Genomic DNA, 374 nt, shown 5'->3' with positions numbered 1-374 from the left:
CCCCCATCGAATATCACAATCACATCGCTCTCACGCGCTTCTCCCCGCCATACATAATTATATATCCAGGTCCATCTTCTTACGTTACCATACCATCCTCCCATACCCAACGTAACCACCGACACATTGGTGAGTATAGAGCTTAAGAGCATTCTACACCACCCTGGGGAGGGTCTGTTTTGCACCACAACATAACTAATCCTTGGTGCATAACTACTGTGGAAATTTTCTTTTCTCAACCCGTGACCGGTTTCCGTATGGCTACTTCTTATATCCATTGTCGCCATAACCCCGACCACTATCAGCAGCGCAATCACTATTAAATATAATCTCCCTCCCTTTTTACGAGTTGAAATACCCTTGATCCTCCTCAA

At 45.2% G+C, this 374-nt stretch overlaps 1 pseudogene across 1 annotated transcript in view; it reads right to left on the bottom strand.

Moving 5' to 3' along the window:
* TEOVI_000566100:pseudogene overlaps positions 1-362 on the bottom strand; it is a 1665-nt pseudogene extending 1303 nt beyond the window's left edge. Inside the window, exon 1 of the mRNA in view lies at positions 1-362. This exon is cut by the window's left edge and continues 1303 nt beyond it. Within this exon, the coding sequence occupies positions 1-362 (362 nt within the window).
* Positions 363-374: the final 12 nt, after the last annotated feature.

The sequence above is a fragment of the Trypanosoma equiperdum genome (genome assembly GCF_001457755.1).
Source record: "Trypanosoma equiperdum strain OVI genome assembly, contig: ctg_1261, whole genome shotgun sequence".
Lineage (NCBI taxonomy): Eukaryota > Euglenozoa > Kinetoplastea > Trypanosomatida > Trypanosomatidae > Trypanosoma > Trypanosoma equiperdum.
Note: the sequence above shows the minus strand (reverse complement) of the source record. Positions and strands in the feature narration are given on the sequence as shown.